The sequence below is a fragment of the Misgurnus anguillicaudatus genome, chromosome 13, assembly GCF_027580225.2.
Source record: "Misgurnus anguillicaudatus chromosome 13, ASM2758022v2, whole genome shotgun sequence".
Lineage (NCBI taxonomy): Eukaryota > Metazoa > Chordata > Actinopteri > Cypriniformes > Cobitidae > Misgurnus > Misgurnus anguillicaudatus.
In genome coordinates, this window is record NC_073349.2 from 22,762,490 (window position 1) to 22,788,376 (window position 25,887).

At 36.7% G+C, this 25,887-nt stretch overlaps 2 protein-coding genes across 5 annotated transcripts in view; one reads left to right on the plus strand and one right to left on the minus strand.

Annotated features, from left to right (window-relative positions):
• The window catches only part of LOC129430452 (hormonally up-regulated neu tumor-associated kinase homolog A), a 127,071-nt gene that overhangs the window by 33,050 nt on the left and 68,134 nt on the right, over positions 1–25,887 (minus strand). The gene's annotated exons all lie outside the window — the stretch shown is intronic.
• Positions 9,282–18,353, plus strand: tbx18 (T-box transcription factor 18). 2 transcript variants are annotated; one of them, XM_055187655.2, is made up of 8 exons: positions 9,282–10,029; positions 11,134–11,308; positions 11,806–11,907; positions 12,255–12,426; positions 12,836–13,003; positions 14,324–14,388; positions 15,989–16,101; positions 17,053–18,353. In XM_055187655.2, exons 1-8 carry the CDS (start codon positions 9,807–9,809, stop codon positions 17,703–17,705), a joined length of 1,671 nt encoding a protein of 556 aa, XP_055043630.2. In that variant the 5' UTR covers positions 9,282–9,806; the 3' UTR covers positions 17,706–18,353. The 2 variants fall into 2 exon arrangements, with proteins under 2 accessions (XP_055043630.2, XP_055043631.2); XM_055187656.2 differs by having other exon boundaries at positions 9,292–10,029; positions 16,007–16,101.

Consider the following 25,887-nt stretch of genomic DNA (forward strand, 5'->3'; position numbering starts at 1 on the left):
ATATAAAAGGTGTGAATTACCATATAGTTTGCGGTGGAAATATCTATTGAACAGATTTATACATAAACTGTACTTTTACAGTAAAATTTTGTTAAAATTATGTTTTTGTACCGTACGTTAAAATTACACTGTTAAAAATCCGTAGAAATTACAGTGTTATTGCAGCTAGGTTGCCGGTAACTTACAGTAGATTTAAATTTATGTTATTTACTGGCAAGAGTTTGTTCAAAGTTAAATACATTTTAAATATTAACAAGTCTTTACAGAATAAAACTATACAATAACAGCCTCATGTAAAGCATTCTGGGAACCAGAAATCATCATCAACCTTTTTCTGTTTTTTTGCTTCAGATTTTGTTTCCTAGAATGTTTAGCTTGATGCTGTCTTTTTAGTTTTACTCTGTAAAGACAAAGACTTGTAAATGTTTAATGTTCATTTAACTTAGAACAAAATGTTGCCAGTAAATAACATAAATTTAAAACTACGGTAAGTTACCGGCAACCCAGCTGCAATAACACTGTAATTTTTACGGAATTTTTTTACAGTGTTCAAGTCACCGTAAAAAAATATGCTCCCACAGTTTCCTGCATGACTCTTCACATTTGATGATATTTCATTGAAAAAATTATGTTTCATGTACCAGTGATTTATGTTCCATTTTTTGTGGTTTAATCAATGTTTATAGCAATATTTACATGTCACGTGTTATCATAATGGTGTTTTGTATTTGTGTGAATTACACTGTGCACCACTGTACACATATTAGTAATGATACAGACAGGCAAATTGCGATAAACGTTTATTCAGCATTTGGCCATTCATTTTTCTGTGTTACGGTGGTTATCTGGTACAAAGTAGATTTATATTAACAGACATATTACTTAATGAAATACCCAGCAGTGTGGTAGTCGATTGAAATTTGAGTCAAGACCAAGACCAGAGAGGATGACAAGGGTCATGTCCTACACTGTAAAAAAATCTGTAAAAAAATTGTAAAATTCTGGCAGCTGGGGGGCCGGAAAAATACCGTAAAATAACAATCACAATAAATTACTTACATTTTTTGTGATACAAAAATACAGTTTTTTTTACTGTAATTTTACATAGTCTAGGTCTTGACTCGGACTCTAACACTTATACACGGTTGAGAAATGTAAAGTAAAACTTTGTAGTAAAAAATACAGTTAGGAATTGGGAAATATACAAGCCTTTGCTTTTCATAGTTTTTAACTGCAAAGTTATTTACATTTTTCCAGGATTTTTTACAGAAATATCTTCAGTTGCAGTATTTAACCTTAAAAACATATATATATATATATATATATATTACATTTTTGTAGCCTACATACACTCTAAAAAAACAAACGGTTCTATATAGCACCAAAACTGTTGCTTTGGATCGTAATCATAGAAGAACCATTTTTAGTGCCATAGCACCGGTGAAGCACCTGTGTAGAACCATATAGGGGCCATATAGCACCACTATAGCACCACATATGGTTCTACAAAGCACTATATGGTTCTACACAGGTGCTTCACTGGTGCTTCACCGGTGCTATATGGCACTAAAAACGGTTCTTCTATGATTACGAGCAAAGAACCACTTTTGGTGCTATATAGCACCGTTTGTTTTTAGAGTGTACAGTACACCTGTTGCAACTTTGGCCCTTTAATTTTTCTTCCTAAGAAACTTAACTCTTAAACTTACTTTTAGCTCCCATTCTTTCCGATCTTTGAGAACCTATAACCTTTAAAAGCAAACATACAATAACAGACTACTAATCCCATCATCGTACAAACACGCATACACACGTCTGTAAACTTCAAGTGCTTGATTCTTGCTTTTGTTCTGGTCTTGCTAATTAAAAATCGAAATGCCTTGGTTTGGCTGACAAGAAGAGAAGCCCTTGTTATTGACCACATGTTGAGATCAATGCTTTCGAACTGACGCATTCTGGCTGATTAAGTGATGGCATCATTGAAAAGGGAAGGTTTACGGGAGTGACCATATGGAGTAAAATGATGTGCGAGCGTGTGTGTGTTTTTGGGAGGCTGGGGTATTTTTGACCACATGGGACAGTGACACACAGCGTTATAAAATGACCCCGCAGAAAGATGCCGTCTCATGCCGTCCAATGATTTCATCCCTACAGAACCTCAAAATCATGCCAGTCCAGCTGGTCTTTATGACGCAGTTCCATCCTTGAATGTTCCAAACATTTCGAGCACACAGCCCAATAAAGAACAGCTCTAAAATGTGACTGTATAAAAAAAGAAAAACGCCTTAGTGTAGAAAAAAAGGTTTAAAGAGCGGATCTTGGATTAGCATGAAAAGGAAACAGAAATTCAGTTTAATGAGACCTCTTAAAGGATGTCTGTTATGACAGCTGATTGGCTGAAGGATGATGAAACATGACTGACATTGATAAGAGCTTGAATGAAGTGGAAACAGCATTGGGTTGACTGTGCCAGTATGGTGCCAGTGTTGGGACTGCCTGAAAGCCAGTTAAAGGTTCTAATGTGGCAGTGGTTTCATGGTGGTTGGCTTTGAGAAGCAAGAAAAGTGAATAAATGGGCACATAAAACCAGAAAAAGGGGTGAAAAGAGAAAGGGAAAGATGGATAGATTTTTCACACCATCGTTGTTTTAAATCTGCATCTGCAAGCATATTTTATGCTATATACAGTGACTTTACATGCATGAAAAGTCATGTGTATATACAAAGTAAATCCCTCAATCACTCATACAAAGAGTATTAGCATAAGGCGCAAGACTATTCTATTCAGTATATACCCAATTGATAACATTAGCAATCACTCCATCTGTCGCTAAAGCCAATCATAAAGTCTGAAAGTCTTCACAAAGTAAAATATATAATATGTTAAATTATGACCTGATCACACACTCACATCTGTTTGGGCAGCATGTCCATGTGTGTATTAAAATACAGAGAAAATCCAGTATCTGTGAAGTGTTTCATATTTGAGCTCCGAATGTGTGCCGGGTGTGTGAGCTCTTCTGATGACAACCTTAAGGAAGAGAAAATATTGTTGGTGTGTACATAAGCATGCATGTGATCTCTTTCACTTTCCTCACTCCCTCTCATCCTCTCCTCCATTCATAAAATATCAAACAGTCCAGGTCCCGGAATGGGGCAGCCCTGCGGCTGCCTGACAGTGCGGATATTTTCAGTAGGTCCTTGTGGTGTTTTTGCAGGTGCTCGTGAATTCGGAGAGCACATCAGACACAGTATAATTCTATTAGTCCTGTACGCAGATCAATATTAGAACCATACATACATGCCTGAGGTACATGGGATAGGGCAACTTATGCCTTTATACAAATGAACTGGTAGAAGAAAGACAGAAAAATCTAATATTGTGTTTGTACCAGGTCTTAATTTGTTGAAGTTTCTTCACTGAGGCCAGCAGTATACCATTACATTCACAAATACACACGCTAAAGTGTATTAAATAAGACCTACAGTATGTGTGTGTGTGTGTGTGTGTGTTGATGTGCATATGTGTCTACACGTGCAAGTTACAACACTTAATCATCAACATACCAAAGTATGTTACGGATTTCAGTCTTGATGTTGCTCACACGTAATGGGAAAAGCATGCTGTTTTATTTCTCATTTCTTTTTTCCTGATCCTTTAATCCCTGGAAAAAAACAACCCGCAGTTAATGAGACAAACAAATGCAGATCATGCATATCACCTTTTTTTGTCTTGAATGTCCATAAATGGATTATATGGTTACTACCTTATTAAATCTTGTTAATTGATTTTAAGTGAAACCTTAGAAACTAATAAAAAGTATCATATAGATTAGAAACATGACCTGAAGGGTCATTTTATCTCCATCATTTTCGAATAGCAATAAGTGTTGGCCATTCCGCATGATCTAAGATCTTGTCTTCATTCCTTTTCCCACTTGTTTCCTCTGAACAGCTCCCTCATTTACGATTTTATTGCTTTTGGATTGAAACCGTCTCACTACGTCTTCTCAAGAGAGTCGGGTTCCTAAGAACAACACCTGCTCGCTCTGTTTCGCTGCCTTCGAACTTTTCTCTCTAACTTTTCATCTCATTCTCCTCTCCCCCTGAAATCTGACCTATGATCTCTTTCCCATTCTCTATTCAACACTTCTTCTTTTCCCTTCGCTCTGTGGGAGGGAGTAGTTGCTGGTACTTCATCCATCCAGCGCTAATGTTGTCCCAGGAGTTTTGGGGACCCTCTGAGTGATGCTCATACTCCCTGCTGTGGGTCCACAGAGTGAAAAACCATTACATCACCCTCTAGAGGCAAAGGTGAGTAACTACCATCACATTCTTCATTATCAACACCTATGCAATGGTTCATTGAGCTTTCCTTAAAATATGTGTTTCACAACCTTTTGTGCATTATGGACCCCCACAGCCCCATCAATAAGGCTTAACTAGCCTTTTATTACAGTTTTTCTCAGATTTCTCAGAACAGAAATTAATTTTTCAAAACTATGTTCAACTTCCACATCATCAAGTCAGTTGTGCACATCATATAAGCAAATTCTCATTGTTATTCTCATTGCAAATGCTTTGATATAATCATGCAGTTGATTTTGTACAATTGCCTGTTGCTTCATTTTTAATTGCTTATGTAATTTTCATCAAAATTATAAATTATACTGGTTTCTGTTGAATAGTCTTACACCTCAAAACATAAAAAAAATATTTTTTTGTCATAATCTATTTTTTCCTTTTTTTTGTAAATGTGAACTGAATTCATAAATTGCTGAAGGGGAATACATGTGTTAGACATTCTGTGTAATTGTTCGCTACTTTGCGAGGAAAGATATCTGTTGTGATGTGGGTGAGAATCTGCCTGACAGCCTGGGACATCAGGTTGTCCATTAGGAGAATTTTTTTTTACAATGTTTTGCTATTTTGCATTTGTACTGTCAAATATTATTTATTCAATATCACAATGCGTGTAACTTTTTACAGAATAAAGTAAAGGTGTAAATGTAAATTCTGAGTAACTTCATACTGTTGAAATTGAAAAAGTGCAGCCATGTTACTTTACGATCATCATTATTAAAACTGTATTATTATATTGACAACATGGCTAAACATTTTGACTGTCTTGTTCATGAACAGTGACACAAGGACTTGCCTGGGCCTGATATGTTTACAGATGTAAAAATACACTTTTGAGAGATGAACTAAGGATTTTGAACAAGTTACACGCTTCTGCAGGAAATCCATGATGTTGTGCAGTTTGTACTTTTTATTTTGCAAATTTTAAGAATGATTTGAGAAATGTTAAAAAAGTGAGTGAGAAAAATTGCAACACCAAGTCAGTTTTTTTTATTAAACTAATTATAATTATTGAGTACAAAGATGTATATTAATATAAGCTATATGGACTTAAGCTATATGTTAATCTTACTTTGCAACTTTACACATTTTTAATTAAACTACATAAACATATTTTTTTATATTTTGTTTTACCCTAACAGAACTGAATCCACTGTTAAGCTAACTAAATATATAAAAGCTACAGAACATGTAAATGTATAGCCCTTGATGTGGTCACCATCAACTGCATCCACATAAAATTACTTCAGAACCAGTTTAACAAAGTTAAAAGTGACTGCAAAAATTGTGGAAAAAGAAAAGAAGTCCAAAAAAATGTATTGTTTTTAGATGCCATCTGGTTTGATATTTTGTTATCTAATGGCCTACAATAAAATTCATACATTTCAGCAAGGGTCCAATTCATTTTTTTCACCTGAGCTATTGTTAGTGTTTTGTCATAGGGATCACAAGTATTTTACTTCCGCATATGTTTCCCATATGCGCATTACAATGAGTCAACAAATACTGTTTGTTATATTAATTCTTGTAAAACAGTTCACCAGAGGTCCTCTAAAACAGGCCTACAACTATCACCCTATAGTGTTCCTTAAATATAGCAGTGGATTTCTAGAGTCTGACATTAAGACTATTTAATTCTTATGGGACTCATATTGGTGTCATATTAATATTATTTCATTTATTTTCATTTTTACTTTCCGGCTGCAGCACTATTTGACAGGCAACGATATCTCACGCCAGATCAGCTTTCTTCCCTTCAATAATATTCACATCCAAACAAAGTTGACCTCTGTCCACGTGTATGTTTCTGCACTCTCGCGTGACAGGTCTTAACGCCTGTCGCGGAAATCTAACGTAAATACCTGTGTCTGTGTGAGCGTGTGTATCCGCGCCGCCTCATAAAGACTGCCATAAATACGGTAAATACATCAGTGTATATGGTGCACGTTAAGAAATACTGCCTTTTCACGGGAAGATTAACTTTATGAATGGGTTTGTGGGTTACGGGTGGTTTGGCCTGGCGTGTCATTTCATTCAGGACTTATTTGCTTATACTCGCGAGGATGCATCAGTGCCATCAGATTGTTAAACGGTACCGTTATCTCTCTGTTGATTTATATACATACACATAACGACGCAATAAGGTCTAATAATGTCTCTCTTGTGCTTCTTTCAAAGGGATTTTTTATTCTTAACGATTTTTCTTCCTCCCATATACCAGCGTTCCTCGCGTTGCCACTTCCGCTATAAAGCCCTTGGCTGACTGCCACGCGGCCATTAGCACCAGCAAAATAACTGTTAACAATATGGTGCCCAGACACAGCAATTCTGACTCTTTAACCAGTTTAACCAGCGTCCAGTGATGCCAGAGGTTACAATAAACAAACGCATTTTACACACGAGTGCAGCATCATCTGTGAAGTGTGTAAATTAACACTTTAAAAACGTAAATGAATAATATCCATAATATGTGTTTTCAAGTTATTTAAATTTGACAAACAACGCGGCACATTAATTTACATTTTTAATGTTGTTAATTGTGCATGCGCTTGTAAAATAGAAAAAAATCTGTTGAATAAAGATGTAAATTGGCCTTAATTTAGTTGTGCAAGGCCACTTTAAGTTAATTACGCAGTAGTCTGTTAATTTCCCACTGCGGAATAAAAGCTGTTTACTTTTTATATCCGCAGGTAAGTTAAAGTTATTATGAGCTAGACCCATTATTAGACGCGAGCACTAATGTGTTTCAGGAAAACCAAGAACGAAAAGTATGGTCACAGTGCTTTGGTAGGCTAATGGCAAAATTTTGTAAAGGAATTGCTGGTTGGCAAACCACAGATTTGTGGGCCGATATCTAATTTTAGGGACATATAGATACGAAATATTTTTTTCTTCCACATTGTTTTATTATGATATTCTACAAACCCTTCTGGATTAAATCCTAAAGAGAGCCAAACTGCCCATAACAACCAGAAATAATTTTGCCATTGTTTATTTTCATATGTGATAGAATGTGATGTGAAAATTAACAACGAAATCAAAGACATGAAATTTCAAAATGTACGCTATAATACAATATCCTACTCAATGGTAACATTAAAAAATTATCAAAACCGAATGATATATTTGTTGCAAATAATGTACTCTGTTCTTGTCCACAAATCCTTCTATAATAATAACGTCACACTAAACTCACATTTATGTTTGAGGCAAAAAACTTTCGTTAATTAAATTTTTAAATTAATCAAAAAGTAACCAAAAAAAGCATTAAATAATGTATCTTATCTTCAAATGCATATAAAAAATATTCAAATAAAATAAAAGTAAAATAATAATGTAGCCTACATTAAACACAAGTATATAATTTAATTACTTTACTTTGAAGGAAAAAAATAAATGTCTTAATTTTTTTGTTTTGTAAAATGCAGCAAATTTAAAGTTTAAATCTTAATTTGGTTGCATACCATGAGTTTTTTCTAATCTATAAATTATACTTTGTTTGTACAGATTTACTGACAATTACTTACTTTTAATTATCTATAGTATTTCTATAATTAAATAAAGACTATTTATTTAATTCATAGCAGACAAATTTAGTATTTCAATTTAATAAGGTTGAATGAAATAGTACAATTCACATTAAATTATTACTTTTACTATTGTTACTATTTACTATTGTAAAAGTTGTTAAAAATAATTATTATGACTAATAATTATTATAATTATGATTAGATTATGTATGCCTATTTGCCGCTGTTTTTTAAACACAAATATTGTAGTACCAATCTCTGTCCCACCATGTTTAGGCGACCACAAACAGAGGTGATGATTTTCCTTTTTCTCACGCCGTATCTACTGTACAGTTCAACACAATGACATAGCAACATAGTTGCATGTTATTCGATTTTAAAATAATCGTACAATAACTCCACAAATTTGCTGTATAGCTGTGACACAGTGTGCCAGTCTGAGCACCAAGGCTATTCTTACGTCGCGTTAAACGGCAAAAAAAAAGTGAGAACAGAGCATTAGGATGTTGTGTGAAATTCTTTGGAGTGTGCTGAATTGTAAAAAAAAAATGCAACTTTGTATTAAATGTCAATTTCCTGTCCCATTCAGTATTTTATTTTAGGAATATCTAACATCATATTGCTAACATCAAATAGAAAGTTATAGTAGCCTACAATTGAATGTTTGTATAACTGAATATTAATATTAACTATAAATCAAACATTTACCATGCACCACTATGTTGTAGGCTATTCTGCACAAATAGTACTAATAGTCTAAAAATCGAAAAAAAAATGCTAAAGTTGTACTAGGAATTTATTTTAAAAAATACTACATTTTATTTACTAATATGCCTACTTGGTAAATTATTTTTAAATGATGACTGTATGGAGTTTAGCATGGAATATTAAGCTTGTTCTCTATTTTGTATTTTATTTACTGGTTGACCGACAATTAAAGTCAACTTACGCTGTACATATAGGACTGATCCATGTGTCCTTACATGTGCGTGGAAGTAGACACGAATTCTCCAAATGGCAGTGCAATAATTATATTTTATACAAACGGCGAATAGATTAAGGCTTTATATAACACCCACAACATGCTATAAAATCACATGGGTTTAAATATCAATGAATTAATGTTAGGACGAAACTTGTTTTTGTGCCAAATACATTGTTTAAAAATTTCGATAATAATTGCATTATATAACAGCAACAGTATTTCTTTAGGGGATTTATAGTACCAGGAAATTGTGTCTTGTTGTAAAAATCAGTGCTTCTTGGGGTCTTGTATTGAGAAACTGTATACTACAAGTCTCACATCAGATTTGTTTGACAAGTCTTATTACTGGGTTGAATAACTCCAGCCTCGCGCGGATACAGGCGTAGATTTGGTACTAATTCTACATGATTGGCTCACGAGGCTAGTGGGGAGGTAATGCGGAAGCATGTGGAGCATGTGCAGCCGCGGTGTGAAAATGATCGCAATGCCGCGAGCATGACTGGAGTTCAGTGAGCTCGATATTTTCATTCAGCCAGGGCGCTTTACCACATATGGGCGGAACGCTCTCCACTAGGGGATGAAACCCTGCACGCCTATTGGTCGAAATCGCCTATGATTGGCGTGTGGAAGCCCCGCCCCTCCCAGTCATGGTTATTGGCACTTTAACGAATCCTTGCCACTGCCTCGGTGTCCGTGCGCGTTGACAGACCGATGAGACTGTTTCAAATAGCCTGTCGCTTAATTTTCAGGGTCTTTGGCCCGGCATGTTTTTTAATGTCACTTGGCCTGTGCTAATTAGCTCCTGAAGCGGACTATACAGACTTAAGGAATGCTAGATTAAGTGCTGTTGCAAATGCACTTCTGGTGAACTTCTCTCTCTCTCTCACCGCGCAAAACATCTCGGACAATCTGTCTCCTCGGTTTGCAACCATGGCTGAGAAACGACGGTCCCCGTGTACGATGAGCCTCAAGGCGCACGCATTCTCGGTGGAAGCGCTCATTGGCACGGAGAAAAGAAGAAAGTTGGAGGACGACAACGAAAACTGTTTTGAAGAAGAAAACGAAGTGTTGAACCTGACAGAAAGTACGCAAGCCGGTGTTGGGAGAACTTGCTCCAGGAGTTGCGATATAGATTGCCCAAGCGACGAATCCCGTAAGTAGCCTACTTTTGTTCCTGTAGCTCATGGTAAAAATTTTTGCGCTAGCATCGCAAATGTCATGGGTTCGAGCACGGGATAGCATTCTGATAATGCTGCAATGCCTGGATAAAAGCATCTGCCGAATGCACAGAGTATAAAAATGTAAAGTTCTTGCGATTCTGACACTTACAAGCACAAACAATAACGTAATATAGGGAAGAATGCTCGAGGTGGGGGAGTAACATTGTCCAATAAGGGAAGTTGGACATGCGTAAAATGCGGACTGTTATTCATTGTTTCCCTACTAACCAATGCTGTTTATAAGCATAATACATTATAAATACCGAAATAAAATGCATCTCTCAAAGAAAATGATTTCATGTAAATAAATGTTGTAAAATGTCAATACATTATTCAATAAAATTACCTCGTTATTTAGTAATTTAGTGCTCTGTAAAGCACTGTCAACGACAAAAATGAGTGATACAGTGAAACACAAAATATCACGGTTATGAGTCTCATAAATATGGGCACTAAGCGAGTGACTAATCTATTCTGTGTTTATGAGTTTGGCCACAATCATAAACACTCATATTACATAGCCATTACGAAAGCGTAACTTTAGATGCAAAAAAATTTGCATCTGGAATAAAATGTACTAAATAAAAAATTATTTTTGATGCTTCTTATAAAGCTCTTCCACTAACCTCCTTGTGTAGCCTACCTATCTTAGATAAATATACATTTCAACTCGTTTAATAACTGGTTTCCAATCGTTTGATAAGCTAAAAGCACGATTCACAATTAGCGAAAATAAAGCCATCAATCATAACACTCAAAATATTTATTAAAATATGTTTTTAAAGCTATTTATAGAGGCATTAGCGTTTTATTTACATTTCAACAGCAGCCTTTAAATAAATGTGTCTACTGACCTATTGCTTATAGGCATAGGCCTACATTAATCAGTAGTTTTTATACGCCATGTATTTATATTTTTCTTAGTATTGCATTGACAATAGTTTGGTCCCAATACTGCTATTCAGACAGTTATAGGATATTGCAGTCATAAGCTTTATATTGTTTTATGTAAGCTAACCGTATGCTGTCCTTCTTAGCGGAGTCTGAAGACGTCTTGCTGGATAGCCCACAGCCCGCATCGCAGGGCTCACAGGTCCACGGGCAATCAAGCACGAGCTTCGGGGAAGAGATGCGCGTGGACCTGCAGGGCTCCGACTTATGGAAGCGATTCCACGAGATCGGAACAGAAATGATCATCACCAAAGCCGGCAGGTGCATCACAAAAACAGACGCTATACAGCATTAAAGCATTATTTATAACACATTATTTTGTTAATCATAAGGTTTGGATGTTATGCTACTATAACGTTTACATTAAAATATGTTGTGTTGTAAAATAAATTTTTATTTCTAAAACACTGCTTTTCATAGCAGGATCTATTAATTATTTTTAAATAAAAAAACCTGCGGAAATACAACACAAACGCCATTTTACGAATTTAAAGAAATTTAAGAACTGAAGTTTGTCTCCCTGATAAAAATAGTTAAATAAATTACTAAAGCTTTTTTTTATTTTGTGAGTTCGAATCATGAATTTTAAGAATTAAATGAATGCGAAGGAATTAAAACAATACCATAGGCATGTCACAACCAAGAAAAAAAAGGCTACATTGGCGATACGTATACATAAACATACATTAAATATGTTAGAAGCTGCTGTTTGATTTTGTATTAAATAAATATTAATATACATTTTTATTATATTTCAGGCGGATGTTTCCAGCAATGCGGGTTAAGATTACGGGACTAGATCCTCATCAACAGTATTACATCGCTATGGATATTGTTCCCGTTGACAACAAACGGTATAGGTGAGCAATTTATTCTCACATTTATATTCCCAACAGGGCCTGTAAGTATATTATATTTGCGAACAGATGATCGAAACGGTCTAAATGTGCCCTAAAACGTGAACATAATAATGAACATTTTGAACTAACCATCTCCACAAATGGCACTTGAAGACTTTGTTGACATGTTCACTTCAGCCTTTTGCGGTGCCCTTTTGGGCGCTTGACCCCGTGGACCTAAAGGTCATGCATGCGACAACTGCACTCAAAACAAATTCATAGCGTGTTGGTTTGTCTCGGACTCCTCTGTGTATCTGCACATTTGTAGAGACGCTGACGCTAAAGTTTATTTTTGCGTGCCTTTAAAGGTACGTCTACCACAGTTCAAAGTGGATGGTTGCGGGAAACGCCGACTCTCCCGTGCCACCGCGGGTCTACATTCATCCTGATTCCCCAGCTTCCGGTGAGACCTGGATGCGCCAGGTTATCAGCTTTGACAAGCTCAAACTGACCAATAACGAGCTGGACGACCAAGGCCATGTAAGAAAACCTTTTTTATAAATTCATAAAAAAATGACTATGCTATTTTTATACATTTGAGAGGATCTGTTGCATGCAAACTCCATCAGTTAGTTAGCAGACCATCATAATTTCCCTCTGTGATACTGAAATAAATGTTCTAATTAGACATCTCTTTTCATACACACCTGCAAGCCATTGTCACTCGGCGTCCATTTTGTTTTGCTGTATAATTTTAAAGGCCCAAACATGTAGTAATTTTGAGGGTAGTAAACAAACTCAATAGAAAGCATCACCAGGGCGAGTCAGTTTAAGGGCTGTTTGGCCTTTGAAAATGGAGGCATGTGTGTTTTTATTGAGGTAGAAAACTGCTTTGGTAATTCCTCCGTTTCCCACTCTAAACACGGATGCGCGATATAATGCTTTCCAGATCATTCTGCACTCCATGCACAAGTACCAGCCCCGCGTCCACGTCATCCGTAAGGAGTGCGGTGAAGAACTCTCGCCCGTTAAGGCGGTTCCCACCGGGGATGGTGTCAAATCGTTCTCTTTTCCTGAAACTGTCTTCACGACTGTGACCGCTTACCAAAATCAACAGGTAACTTCCAATGCAGCATATCCCCTCATAAGAGTCCAGTATATGGTTATGGTTTGGTAATTATAATAGCTGCAAGCAAGGGTCAGATTGCCTCAAGAAATTAAATAAAGAAATAATTATAGGTCTTGGTGCTTTTTCACTCTTTATTGAGTTGTATTATTGTAGCTTGAATTTTTTCTAAACCACAGTGTATCTCCCACAAGAGAAAAAATATTCATTTGGTTTCGCAAAGTGTGCAGGGCTCCGCTGGTCTTTGATGGGCTTAAGCTAATGTTGGCTGTATAACTGCTCCAGAGAGAATATAAAACAAGTTATTTCAACAAAGTTCGAAAATTATTGCGTTATATGGTACTGTATAATTGAAAAGTAAACTTAATGCACTATTGAAGCCATTTGCCTTGTTAACGTGTTACAAAATAATGAAATAATTTGCTCTGGCCTTAAGTACCATCCTTACTAACTATGAGAAGAAAACCTTACAAGAGACTTTATCTGAGATTCGGCCGCTTATAGAAAATGTGTCTAAAGTTGAGCTGTTGTATTGCGACATTTTTATGTACAGTATAAGAAACTTGCTGAACTTTTATTATTAGGCCACACCACTAAGTTTAGATTGTATTATTCTTTTGATTGATTTAGATGATATATTATTGAAATAATTAAACAAATTGCCCGAGGCAGCTGGGTTTTGAGGGCTCTTGCGCTCATAGATCAAAGCCTATAAGAGAAGGACAGACTATGCAGCACCCCATAAAGAGCAATTTATTTATAAAGAAATTAGTTACATATGTGTTTATTTAGGGATATTTATTGACATTCCTGTGCTTATAGTTCAGAGGCGATGGATGAATTGCAATGGTGGTTTTTATTAGCCTGGAGGACGATCTTGCCTAAGGCCTTTATTTTTTAAAGTATAACAGTTTACTTATATAAAGCAAAGTTATATAAAAAGTTCTGTCCACATTGTTTGATATTATTATGGTCCTTGTGCTGAATACTGATACAGAATACTGAAAAGTGACAGATAAGTTTAGGGATGTAAATTTATGAGTTTTTCCCTCCAAGTTTTTGTTTGCTGATTTATACCAATATATAATCGTCTAATTTTAGAAATTCTTTCATTAATTTTTTTCTTGCTTATAAAAACACAACACACATGCTTTCTCTATCAAACACACACAAACACAGACGCAAAAGGCTTATAAAATAAACCCACACATTGCATTGTGGATAGGGGTCACTGCGACAAGGTCAGAGAATTTGGCATTACAGGCTTTGGGTCAGTAAGGAAAATGTGTTTTGTGTATGTGTCTTTTGCAGATAACAAGACTGAAAATTGACAGGAATCCGTTTGCAAAAGGCTTCAGAGACTCAGGAAGAAACAGGTAAATACAGTAAATTCATTGTAACTATGAATCAATGTTTACTTAGCCTTGCAAATGCATTCAATAAATCTGAATCAATTCTACATTTTATTTTGCTACATAAATTACACTCCACATTTGCTATATAGCTTTCAGATGCAACAAAAATGTTTTATTTGATTTCTTTTTTCTGACCCTTCAGACCTCAGTGTAAAGTTTTTTTTAAACGATTCATTCAATTTACTCAAGTTTTTTTATTAAGGTAAGTGGTTGCAATCAATTTATTTAAGCTACATTTAAACAAAAAAAATTAGAAAGGCAAAAGAAAACAAAAAACTTTTGTTTAAATGTAGCTTAAATAAATTGATTGCAACCACTTACCTTAAAAAAATTGAGTAAATTGAATGAGTCATTTTTTTCAGTGTATATTACCATATATTATCAGATAATTGTTTATCCAAAAGTGAAAGTCGTCTTTTAGCCAAACAGATATCACCAACATTCCAGTGAGGTCCAGACAAAATAAACATAAAATGTGTGTGTTAAAAGTTATTATTCCATGTACAAAAAATGAAAAAATACAATAAAATAATCTCCATCTTTACATAAAACAAGAAAAATAAATGAAGAGGTCAGATGCAAAAGCCGCTAAACGTCACCTCCGTCAAAAATGATATAATGATATTGACTGAATGCTCTTGGCACGTATTATACGTTTATTAAATACTATAAATTCCAGCCTCAGTCCATTCAGGAATACCGCTTTATTGGCAGAATCCATTAAAATCGAATAAAAAAATGCTCATTTACAAGAAAACACACTCTTCAAATAATAAACGTGCAAACAGGAAATGAAAGCAGTGCCGAAAAAGCTTCGAAAACTCAGCGGGGAGGTTTTACCCTGCTCATTATTTTTAAACGAGAGCGATTTTAACACCCCGCTGTATCGCATTAGACTGCATACATCCACATCTCCGTCACTCTGCAAAGCTCGTAGCACTCAGGCGGAGCCCCACGGCTCGCCGTTACAGGAAAAGTTAAAGCAGTTTGCTAAACAAACTCGGCCACTTGATAGCTCAAGTGGTGTTGCTGATAAAACTGGGACCGAAACAAGTTGAGGCATCTTGTGTGAATTATCGCCTGAGTGGTATTGCAGAGGGGGTTGGGTTTTGGTCCACGCTAACAAGGCGCACCGAGCACCACCATTACTTCCAGAAAAAGCAAGAAAATACCTCCCTCTCATTTCTTTCTCTCTCCTCGTAAAGCTTTAACTGTGGCTTCCTGCACTTTACGTCTGATCCCAGCGATAAAGCTATGTGAAAATAATTATAGCCTTGCCATCACACACACACACTTTATGTTCTTCATTACCTGCTCTATTGCCTAAATATGTACTGATAAGGAAAGGGCCTTATGCTAAGATGGCTGCCAGTACTGGACGCAATATTGTAAAGGTTAGCCAGCTGCGGGTTTTTTCTGCTAACTGAGAGCACTTTCGATTTTACTAGCAGAGTTAGTAAATTGCAACGGCTTTTTTGATCTGTATGTATATTAAGCATGCATGAATAATGCGTATTTAATAGATTGGTGTTACCGGTCATAAACTATATTGAGCAGAAAGTGTTATGTGGTGTTGCAGGATGGGACTAGAGGCTCTGGTTGAGTCATATGCATTTTGGAGGCCCTCACTGAGGACTCTGACATTTGAGGACATTCCTGGAATCACCAAACAAGGTACTGTGTGTTTGTTTTCCCAGCCTTTATGCATTTGGTTTTGTTTGTTTATAGGTTAATATATGCACAATATGCTTGAAGTCAACTTCACAATGCGCATGCAATGTCATTCACAACATTTTACTTCCCGGATCAGGATATTCAATGAGAAAAACGAAGGCTAGTACTTGATTTTATCAGTTGTGAATGATTGGATCGCTGAAATTTGATGTCGCATAACAGAAAAGAACCAGTTGATTGGGGAGAAGGGGTGAAAAGGGTCCTAATGGGGATTAGGGCTTGGTGACATCAGTCGAAAAAGGAAAACGTTTCAGAAATTTAGCAAAAAAAAAAATGTATGGACAAGTTTTTGAAGGAAAACAAGAAATAAATGTGAATAAAAAGAATACAAATTATTTTGGGATTTCAAATTAACTTTACACTGTGAGCATTTTAGGTTTTATGTTAGTAGTATAATTTGTTCACTGCAAAAAATGACTTTCTTACTTAGTATTTTTGTCTTGTTTTCAGTAGAAATATCTAAACATTTTTAAATTAAGATGTGTTTTCTGGATGAGCAAAATGACCTAAGAAAATAAGTCTAGTTTTTAGACAAAATCTATACAATTTAAGTGAATTTGTGCTTAAAACAAGCAAAAATATCTGCCAATGGGATGAGAAAAAAAAATTGTGAAATAAGATTTCTTTTTTCTTAAATACTTAATTCAAGCAAAATTTTCTCACCCCATGGGGCAGGTATTTTAGCTTGTTTTAAGCACAAATTCACTTAAATTGTATAGTTTTTTCTAAAAACTAGACTTATTTTCTTTGGTCATTTTGCTCATCAAGAAAATATATATTTATTTAAGAATTTTTAGATATTTCTACTGAAAACAAGACAAAAATACTAAGTTAGAAAGTCATTTGTTGCAGTGTTAAATGATTATATGTATTGACATTGTGTGTTTGCAGGTGCAGCTGGTGTGGTCGGGTCCTCAGCGCACGCACATCTGCTGTCCTCATCCTCATGCTCTTCCCCTACATTCCACCTTGGTTCCGGGGCGGGGCCGGTGTGCGATTACTCCGCCTGCAGTCGAACAAGCCACCCACTTCATCGCTACGCCACGCCTCTTTCCGCAGAAACCTACAGTCGATTGGCTAATCCTGCAGCAGACGCGTTTTCCTCTACAAGAAGCTCCACTTATGTGAGTGGTCCTGAAAGCGAGGCTTTCTCATGCACGCAATCCGGCCTGCCGATCCAGATCCACAGCATGCCGAGCACAACCTCCCAGCTGCAGTACCTAATGCCCAGCCATACTCATAACGCGTTTTCCACCAATCAGAGCACACAAGGATCTTATAATGGGTTCCGCCTGCACAGTCCATATGGCCTCTATGGTTACAACTTCTCCACTTCTCCCCGATTGGCCACCAGCCCTGAAAAGGCAGCTGCCACACAAAGTTCATTCCTTGGCTCCTCCCCAAGCGGGACATTGACGGACAGGCAAGTTTTATCCACGGTGGATGGTCTGCACATGCTCAGTAGTAGCCAACAGAACCTTTTTGACTCACGGACTTTGGGGTTGACAAGCCCCGCCTCGCAGGTAACGGCACACATGGCTTGAACTATGACCCCTTGCTAACAGACTCTTTATAGGCAATTGGACAAGACTCTGTTGAGATTTTTTTTTGTGAGTTTGTTAAAGGACAAGTTCGGTGTTTTGCACTTGGAGCCCTGTTTTCGGATTGTTTGTGATGAAGTGGAGCGGTTTTGACTGAGGTTTGGACGTTTGATGCTGGCCCGAGAATTTTCGGGTGTTTGATGTATCAGTCCCCACCTATGGCTGTATGGGTGCGCAGGAACAATCCTTCCTGGAATGCATTGGACTTTCGTTTGCAGGGACGTGGGGCTCACCGGGTGGTCGGGGGTGTTCACTGATGTGCTCACACAGAAATCGCTCCAAAAGATGCTTTCCAACAGGTTTTATTGTAGTTTTTGTCCAACTCCATTGAATTGTATTAGATGTGCTGTGAGGTACGGTATTACTCCAACACCTGGAACTTTGTTTGTATTCCTGCAATTGGAAAAGGCGGATTATTGCCACCAACTGGGCTGGAGTGTCTATTATTCAAGCTCTCAACGGAAGAATATACGGGTGTGAGGCGTTTGGAAAAATAGGTCCACAAGTTTACAACGAATGCTAAAACAGCTGTTGGAAGGCATCTTTTGCAGCGATTTTTGTGTGGGCATGTCGGTGAACACCCCTGACCACTCGGTGAGTTTTTACGTCTTTGTAAACGAAAGTTAAATGCATTTTAGGGAGGATTGTTCCAGACCACCTGTGCAGCCATTGTAGAGGTGGGGGCTGATACAACAGAGTCCGAAAAATTCTCGGGCCAGCGTCATACGTTGAAGTTTCGGTCGGGGCTGTTCTATTTCATCGTGAACGGTCTGAAAACGGGGCTTTAAGTGTAAAATACCGTACTTGTCCTTTAAGTAGTTAATATCATAATTTATAATCTGTTGGACACTCATCACCCTCGCACAAGGATATCACAAAGAAAAAATGACAGAATGCCATTAAGGGCAAAACTGAGATATTAAACCAAAAACTGATGTATTGTGTAAATATCACATTATGTATGCCAAAGATCACATTGAGGATGTTTTAAATAGTCATTATGATGAACTCGGAAAAGGTACGGAAAAGACCATTAATGGACATCAGGGTGCCTGAAGATTTATGTAATAATCCAGAAAATGCTTTACACACCCACACTTACACACAAGCACACATGGTTTCAAGGCACAAACAGGACAACAGCCATAAGATCTCATCATAGTTCAATGAGACCCCTGTACTAAACTGCTAGACAATCAAGTATAGTTTTGCACTTAAACAAGTGCCAGGAGAGTAGAGTTAAAAGAGAAACAGGAAATGATGTCACAAAGGGAAAAACAGGTTTAAAATCAATTGATACATGTTACAGAGTACTGTAAGTGATTTTAACTACAGAGCTTGCTAGCTGACACTCAGCTATACTGCAATGTTTGACAGACATTTTACTTTTTGAGGTTTTGACCTCAAATACATCCAACCAGCATCTACAGCTGTTAATGTGGTTTAATCTGAAACTGGATTAGGGTAGCAATAAGGAAATGTGGGCTAGTGTTTACAAATTCTCTCCAAGTTGAAGGGCTTTTGCTGGATCAGCGCTCACGTCTGGTGTCTTGGAACAGACGGGGTGGGAGGAAATCTGATCCAAGATGATAATTTTCACACTTTATAAATACAGCCATTTAAATTCTTCGAAAGGATTACATGAGATACATGCTGATTTCAGCTCTACACGATCCAAAACTGTAAAAATCACTTTTGTAGATTTTCTTGCAGACACGTTAGATGTCCGTATGCTTGTATTTCTTCACGAATATGGAGAGTTTGAATATTATTGATACTGTGTAAAGATTTCACTTGCACTTGCAAATTTAAATACTTGCTTTTTAATCGATGGGCTGTTCAGACACTTTCTCCGTTTGAGTCTTGTTGGCCTGAGAATTCAAAAGACATTTGAGCCAAATAAAATATATCCACACGGTAAAGGATAACGGAGGAGTTTTTGTGTTTATGCATGTGTGTTTTTTAGCATCACAAGGTTGGATGAGTTCTCTAGGGGTCAGGCAAAGGTTTTGAATGCCTAACAAATGAAAAATAGCACCGGGGGCTCCAAGAGAGGTGCACACGCGCAAGCAAAACACATTCATGCACATTCATTTACAGTAAGACAATATAGATGTGCTTTTGACAGCCTTGAAGTTTAAACGTATAAATTAATTATGGAAAAAGAAATGTTCGAAAGCTAAAAGTAAAAATGCATTCGTCCTCTATAGGGATCAAACATGTCAGCAACATTTTGCTGTTTATGTGAAAACCATAAACAAGTGTGAAATTACACCGATCGTCTTCATGCACTTGTTATAAGGTTAGGTTTCAGTATGTGTGTGTGTGTGTGCGCGCGTGTGTTTATCTTCAGTTTAACAAAGAGTTTCTAAAAATTTTAACTGATAATATTTACAAATATTAGGGAAATTTGAAATTGATTTTACAATTTTTAAAAAATACTGAAATACGAATTTTAATAAAAAATCTAGTTTAAATACTAGTGGTGCTATTGATAGGATTAGGTCATGGACTGGTTTAACCCACAGCGTGCATTTTGCACTGTGGTTAGTCTTCATAACCAATAAAACACCTGTCATGGACTAAAGGTGACAGACACACAACATATGCACAGAGAGAGAGAAGGTTGTTGTCAAGTACTTTTTATTTTAGAACAGAGGAATGATAGGCTTGCTCAATCGGACTAACAGGTGACAGCCCCCCCCCCCCTCCAAATCTTACACACATACACCTCACATTACTGGTTTATTATCAGTGGACATTAAAATTCAAGCCCAGCTGCAAAGAGCAGTTATTGAATGTAGGCATGTATACTGTGTGTGTATATACTGTATGCATGTACTGTATAAATGCCTACATATAGTATGTGTGTTTTACATATTTTTTCAACTGTCCTGTAAAACTGTCAATCTAAATACCAGTTAATGAGAAATGTTGTAAATGAATTACAGAAGCTTATTTATTTTTGTCTGTGATGATTTTCATTTCCAGTCATAAAGTGTAATATAGCTCTGCTACAGATGAAATTTCGATTTACTGGCTGATATATCTCATGTCCGTATTGCCGGGGAACTCTTCGTGTCGACATGTTGGCATAAGGGATCGTGTTTCGGGTGCACTACTGTCTCTCCACACAGCTGTTTTTTCACTCGTACATTTATTCTTTCTGTTTTACCCACATAGACTTTTTATATTACTGTACCTGCCTTTGTATTTGTGGTGTGATCACCTGATAAAGCAAGGCACGTACCTTATATATGTGATATTGATATGATATGCTTTTGAAGTAAATGAATGTTTTGAACAGATGTACAAATGTATAAAGAAACTTCCAAAGTGTCATTACGTCAGCGCTTGAGTCACTAAACCCTCAAAAATGGTTATATATAGAACATTATGTCTGACAGTTCACGCAAATCATGCATAATTCATTCACTTTTAACAGGTCCTCATGCGTCCATTATGGTTTTGGGAAGAAAGCAAGTCTTGTTTCCATCTAAGCAACTCAGGCCACATCACATAACTATATACTGCTACATATATTCTTCCAAGTGTCTCGAACATTACATAATCCAACATGGTCTGACATTTGACTTCAATACCCACTAATAGTCATAGTCCACTTTCGTGAGGAACCTCATGTTTTGCATTACATATGACTAAAATAAACTCCGAACAGTAGATGTTGTTTTAGAAACCCATGTTTTATTTCTGGCTCTGTGTTGTGGGTAAAAAATTTAAAGGAACAGTATGTAAGAAATTGATATCAATTAATCATTAAATGGCTCTGATATGTCACTAGACATTAAGAAATCATTTTCATTTCAAATACTTATATCACTCACAACAGTGGTCTGGTCAGGATATTGTCATTTAAAAAGTGGAGTTGCAGCCCTCAACTGATGTTTATTTTGTCTTTTTGTGAATTGGCCACTAGCTGTGTGCTTGCAGTACCGGTTTTAGCCACAAGTTTTGTGATTGCAGTACCAGTTTTGGCCACTATACTACATACTGTTCCTTTAAAATATATGAAGGGGAGTTTTTCATAAGCAGTCACCATGCAAAGGTGCGTGCAGAAACACATGTTTGTCTATTGTCTATATTTTGACACATTAAAAATATTCAAGTAAATATATGTTTATATTTTATTAGTTACTTTACATTAACTGTTTACATTTATTCATTTAACAGATGATTTTATCCAAAGCCACTTTAACAAACAAGAGAGCATTAACAAAGAAGCCAGCAATAAGAGTATATCTTGTATCACATTGAAGGGTCTTATTTCACAATATCTACCAGCTTCCTGTACAATATCTCACTTATTACACGCATACTTACCTCATAAGTAAGGTAAGTAACATTAAATATTGATTTGAAATATTTTATTAGCTAATTTTTAACGAATGCAGAACTTCCGGAAGGAAAACGCATTTACATTCGGTTTTAAGATAAGACAAGACGTTAAAATGTCATGAACACACTATTTGGTTTAATCATATTTAAATATAAATGTCATATATGTTATAAAAAGACATTTATATTTAATTTGGTGTAATATTAAACTCTACAAAAGATTTGCAGCATCCGGGTTACCGTGTGCTATTCGTTTTGAGCGGTTGTTATCTGGCAATAACAAACTTGCAAATGTTGCGAGTGCCAATCAAAATCAAACAGTCAACGAGCTGTGTAAGAATTCTCATTAACAGTCCATTTTACAGTATTTCTTCGATCTTAGCGTTGTGTATATTTAAATAAAGCCTTATTTGTGAATACATCAATTAGCAAATGATTTCAAGAGATTAAAGGGGACATTTCACAAGATTTTTTTAAGATGTCAAATAAAACTTTGGTGTCCTCAGAGTACGTATGTAAAGTTCTAGCTCAAAATATCATATAGATAATTTATTATAGCATGTTAAAATTGCCACTTTGTAGATGTGAGCAACAATGTGCCATTCTGGATGTGTCCTGTTAAATGCAATTGAGTTGATCTCTGCATTAAATGGCAGTGCCATGGTTGTATAGTGCAGATTAAGGGACAGTATTATCCCCTTCTGACATCACAAGGGGAGCCAAATTTCACTTACCTATTTTTTCCACATGCTTGCAGTGAATGATTTACAAAAACTAAGTTACTGGGTTGATCTTTTTCACATTTTCTATGTTGATAGAAGCACTGTGGACCCAATTATAGCACATGAAAAAGTCAGATTTTCATGATATGTCCCATTTAAAACAAATATATCCTGTATTTACTCCACTCTTAAAAACACAGTGAAAGGACAAGTGCACCAAGAGTATGTATGTGCGTGTTCCAGTAATAACACCTGTGGTGCACTGCTGGTGTCTGATACTGTATATATGTCTGTGTGTGTGCAGGGCGAGATCCTCTTGTTGAAGCCTAGGGCCTTCGTGACCCGTTAATGGCTCGGCGGGTATTTGATGACAGTTGCAGTAATGTGAAGCTGACCGGTGTCTCTTACGCTCATTTAATCTTTGTCATCAAATCGCACCATCCGCCTGATTAATGGCTTTAGTTCAACACTGTTTTCAGAAGCTCATATCTAGCTATGCTAAACATTGATCTATGGCCCTATTTCCTCTGATTTAACCATTAGAAAAAATACGCTTCTCATTCCTCTCCCTCGCTTAACAATTCATCAACCATCCAACTCTCTGTGCATTTATGAGGCTGTGTAAATGTGCGTGTGTGTGTTCGGCAAACTGATATCTTCTATAAACGTCTTCTCCGTATCTTGCCAAGCGTCTAAATGATATTTGGCTCGGATAAATCAAAGCTGAAATGCAAATAGCTAAGTTCAACTTAGCCCGAACAAAAGTAACAAGTCAGTCAACTCTCATCCCATGCTACCACTCTCATAAAAGACGCAGTTACACAAAAGGATTTTTATTGTTTTACAGATCAAAATAATCGCAGTATGTATTTCCAAAAATATCCCGTATGTATTTGATTCACTTCATTGCTGTAAAATGTGCCAGAATAAGCCAATGGGGATGTGTCATAGTTTTATTACATTCAATTGACAATCAATCAAATCTTCCGGAATGGTGTTAATTACATCAGTTTAAAAATTGAATAATCTCAGCTTCAGATACCAACTCCCTTGACCACTTTCAATCTATCCACTGGCCAAATATTGTGGTGTCACATGAGACCAGGCTTTATACCAACAGTCAAAAGTCTTTCCACCCGAATCCAATAAGAAAGAAAAAAGGGCTAGTTAACAGCACAGGCAGTTTGTCTTTTGCACACAGCATAAATAGTGACGGTCCCTAACACACACACACATCCAACTTTTCTCGTCCCATTAGCAGCAGAATGCGGAGGGTTGGCACCCCCCTCCGCATTCAATCCCCTCCTTAATGCTATGGCCAGACTTAGCACTGTCATTTATAGCACAGCACACCATCAATCTTAATAGAAGTGCGAAGTGCAAAGAGCCGATGAAACAGCAACCATGATCACTATTTCAGCCCGGTAAAGGGAGGCATGAGGGGGCAAGTGTCCAGTCCAGAAAGTAAGAGATAGGGTAAAGGTGTGCTTATAATAAAGTCATTAAAATAATTTTTATTCCTTATGTATTCCTTATGTAATACGGAACTGGATCATTCAGGATAACGAACGAGGATGCTAAAATTGTTTGTGACCGTGAAAAAAAAACGAGTACCTATATAGCAAATAAATTGTGATTTATAAAGTGTGTTGAAAGGATTCTCAACAATAACTGTTAATCACTAAAAATAGGATTAATTTTTACTGATCGATATGAATGAATGAAATTAATAAAACTTGTATATTTAAAAAGTGCACTTTCTAAAGAAAACACAATTTTTTGCAAGAAAGTAAAAAAATATAATGTTATTAAAAACTCAAATGAGATGTAAAGAGTAAAAAAAAGACTTGAGATGAGTGGTAAAGCATGCATCTGATGTCTACAAGGTGCAACAATTTTAAACTCGCCACAGCTAAACGAGCGTGTGTCCTCATGCAAAGCATTCTGGATATATAGACCGTGACCTTTGACTCGTGCATTCCTTAACAGGGCAAGGACATAGTGATATGAATACAGGCACACACACACACATAGATATGAGTGACCAATCACTTTAAACCTTGGTTAAAACAAGCTCAAGGTCACTCATGCCATCTAGTGCCTTCACCCCCTCACACAAATACACACCTGGCCACACACACTGACATAAGGATGTCGTCTCAACTCTCAAAAATAACATTCTCATTAAATCTGTCCTGCAAGGTCTGTCACCACCACTGAACACATAAAGAAACTACATAAAAATGGGACACTAGCTAAATATTTTTAACAAATAATACAATACACATGGGAGTGAACAGATTGTCAGCATTTCCCTTTGTCACACCAGTGGCCGGAAGCATAGCCGGTAAGTTAACACTGTGTTTTTAAGAGCTAACTAGCAATCTTTTCAAATAACTGAGATAATAAAAGTTATGACCTGTCTTGAAGAAAACAATTTGATAACTAACTTGTAAGGCTTCTTTAAGCGGTATGATAATGAAATTGATACAGAGGACCAAAAATCCAAAGAATCCGGTTTTGGGGAAACATGCATAGGGTCACTAAGATGTATGTGTCTCTCTTTCAGTTTCTCTCTGGTGGGCAGTGAGGAAATCTTGGTTTATTTAGGTTTTTGAGAAAAGCTCAATGTCTCCCCAGTTTCATCCGGGGGTTCCTGGACTAGAGTCCACTCTCCCATGACAGATACATCGACCAACCACAGCCATAAACACACAGTCTTATATGCACGTATGCACACACACATCCTCCAGAAACTCTCACTTTTCTCTCGCTCTTTCTGCATACACACACACACACATTTTATGTACAGTATGTATGTTTGCCCCTTAATGTCTTGCGAGGCCCCAAAGAATCATCCATATTGACAAAAAGTAGATGGCTGTGTATGTGTTTTGCATGAGACATTTGTTGGAGCTCAGAGGTGCTTTGTGTACTTTGTGTGTGCTTTGAGTCCCTGGAGTTCAAACTGTGTTCTGATTGGTTGCGGTTCTGTTTACATCTGAAGGGGAAGAATCAACATGGCCACCCAGGCAGCCAGCGGTCCT

What these genes read in the sequence shown, in the direction of transcription:
- tbx18 (XM_055187655.2), top strand. Translation starts at nt 9,807, where the DNA reads ATGGCTGAGAAACGACGGTCCCCGTGTACGATGAGCCTCAAGGCGCAC. An exon ending in TTGCCCAAGCGACGAATCCC is followed by an intron (nt 10,030 to 11,133) that starts GTAAGTAGCCTA and finishes TGTCCTTCTTAG; the next exon opens with CGGAGTCTGAAGACGTCTTG. An exon ending in AGAGACTCAGGAAGAAACAG is followed by an intron (nt 14,389 to 15,988) that starts GTAAATACAGTA and finishes TTGAGCAGAAAG; the next exon opens with TGTTATGTGGTGTTGCAGGA.